The sequence below is a fragment of the Carlito syrichta genome, unplaced genomic scaffold (genome assembly GCF_000164805.1).
Source record: "Carlito syrichta isolate Samal-C Ts95f unplaced genomic scaffold, Tarsius_syrichta-2.0.1 Scaffold303177, whole genome shotgun sequence".
NCBI classification, from domain to species: Eukaryota; Metazoa; Chordata; class Mammalia; order Primates; family Tarsiidae; genus Carlito; species Carlito syrichta.
This window is the reverse complement of record NW_007247273.1, coordinates 64,324-66,503: the sequence shown is the minus strand read 5'-3', so window position 1 is coordinate 66,503 and position 2,180 is coordinate 64,324. Positions and strand designations below refer to the sequence as shown.

The 2,180-nt window shown below is 48.4% G+C and overlaps 1 protein-coding gene across 1 annotated transcript in view; it reads right to left on the bottom strand.

Annotated features, from left to right (window-relative positions):
* Positions 1 to 2,175, bottom strand: part of KCTD7 (potassium channel tetramerization domain containing 7) — a 10,763-nt gene extending 8,588 nt beyond the window's left edge. The window contains exon 1 of the mRNA XM_008057971.2: positions 1,966 to 2,175. Within this exon, the coding sequence (XP_008056162.2) occupies positions 1,966 to 2,175 (210 nt within the window). The remainder of the gene's footprint in view (positions 1 to 1,965) is intronic.
* Between the last annotated feature and the right edge of the window lie 5 nt (positions 2,176 to 2,180).

The window sequence follows — 2,180 nt, the reverse complement described above, 5'->3', positions numbered from 1 at the left end:
AGCAGTGGCCACTCCCAGCCACCGCAGCCTCGACCTGCTGGGCTCCGGCGATCCTTCCGCCTCAGCCTTCCAAGTAGCCGGAATTACAGGCACGCGCTACCACGCCTGGCTGATTTTTTGATTTATTGTAGAGATGAGGTCTCACTGCCCAGGCAGGTCTCGAACCCGCGGGCTCAGGCCATCCACTCACCTCAGCCTCCCAAAGGCGCGGGATGACAGGTTGAGCCACCGAGCCCATAGCTCTTAAATAACGTCTCTCTAGCCTCATCCCACTATCTGTGCTCTAGAGCTCAAGCTTTCATCATCCTCCTTCTACTTCGTGAATTTACCTTCACTGTATCCTTGCTCTTGCTGTCTTCTTTGCCCAAAATGCCCACCCTCCCTCTCCCTCAGCAGGGAAACTGCCCATATGGTGGTGTAGGTTGTTGACAGCATAAGGACACCTTATGAGAGTGATCTGTTAACCAAGCTATGTGCACTTTTCCTAATGTACAAAAAAAGCACCAAACAGAAGAAGCCATTCATTCTAGAGCTTCCAAGTTCCACTCCTCTGTGAGCATTTCTGCCCTATTGTCCCTGACCTGCTCCCAAGACAGAGTTAACGACACACTCCTCCATTGTGCGTTCAGTGTGCCACACTCTCCTCTACTGCAGCACCCAGCACCATAAGTAGGAAATTATTTTCCTCTGTCAACCCACTCTGCTAGACCCCAAGCTTCCCAAGGGCAGGGAAAGCATCTTCTTCGCCAGTCACAGGGTTGCCCGCAGCAGAGCTGTGAAGACGTGCAGTGAATGCTTCCAGGCATCTACTCCTCTCCTACTTAATCTTAGTGTAAGAGGATGAGTCTCCAGTCCGCTAAGGGGCTGGAGGCAAGCGTGGGTGAGGGCCAGGAAGTTGATGGCATAGATGCGCCCTAAGAAGCTCGAGGCTTCCCCTAAAATGCTCAGGCTTCTTTCATAAATGTCTTTCACTGCTTGTGGTTTTTACCAAACTGCATCTGAAAGAAACGAGGTCTCAGTTTAAGTTCTCTCTAATTTTCCCACAAACTTCCTCCTCAAATTTTATCCCAGTGCATACTTTTCACTATTACATCTCTCTGGCTCCAGTGAAAGTCTCTGTATATCTATCTAGATAGCTCCTTTTCAAATCCTTTGTGAAATAAAGTAGGATATAAATACACTACCTAAAACTCACCCAGGGCCTTGTCCGGTACCTAGCTCACAGTGAAGACTCAAATTCATTGAATGAATGAACGAAACAGACAGCTGTTTACAGTTCTGTGTATGTATGAACTGTTACTCCTCTGTACCCAGAGGGCATGGGAATGCCTTCTGCTTATTCTACAGGTCCTCTAAAACCATTCTGTGTGTATAACAAGGATTCAAATAGTTTGGAATAATAATACTTCACATTTCTGAAGATCTTTAAACCTCTTCCAAGGATATTTATTTCATACCAGTCCAAGTGTTTGTACCATATGAGAGTTGAGAAGACCGAAGCAGAGAGGACAAAAGTCATCAAAAACACAAAGCGCACATGGAGCAATGTAATTGGTCGGGGAGCTGGCACTGGAGCCCTGGCCTGAAGTCCATGGCCTTGTGTTGTTTCCCTCCAATCACATCGTTTCCCCAATGACAGTGCACCAAAAATAGCACCACTGTGACCAATAACTCCTTTTTTCCAACTGCAGAAGATTTCCAACTTCTGAATCTTGTTCATTTTCACAAGTTTCCCACGAGGCTGGGAAGGGCCTCCAAGACGCTAAACAACACTCTGCCCAAGGGCCTCATGTGGCCCAAACCTTCCAGCCCCTATCCACTGTCCTGGAACTCCACACATCACATGCTCCTGGATCTGGCACTACCTTAGTTCCTACCTCCTAGATTCCATCTTCAGTGTCCAGCAACGGCCCACCTTTCCTCCGCTTCTCTTGAGAGTCATTTCAGGTGTTAACATGATGGTACCGCATACATTAAGTAAGACCAGTGGAAGCCACAGTGCTCCACAGAACAGCAGCTAGTGAGCAGAAGCCACGGGGTTGTCAGGTGAGTGTGGACACCTCTATTAATTGGCCTGCTCTCATCTGCAGACAGCTCCTTGCCCCGCTCCCTAGGCAGCTGGCGATGGAATTTGGACAACCACCAAAGCCTCCCCTTGGATGCTCTAGAAGGCATCATCA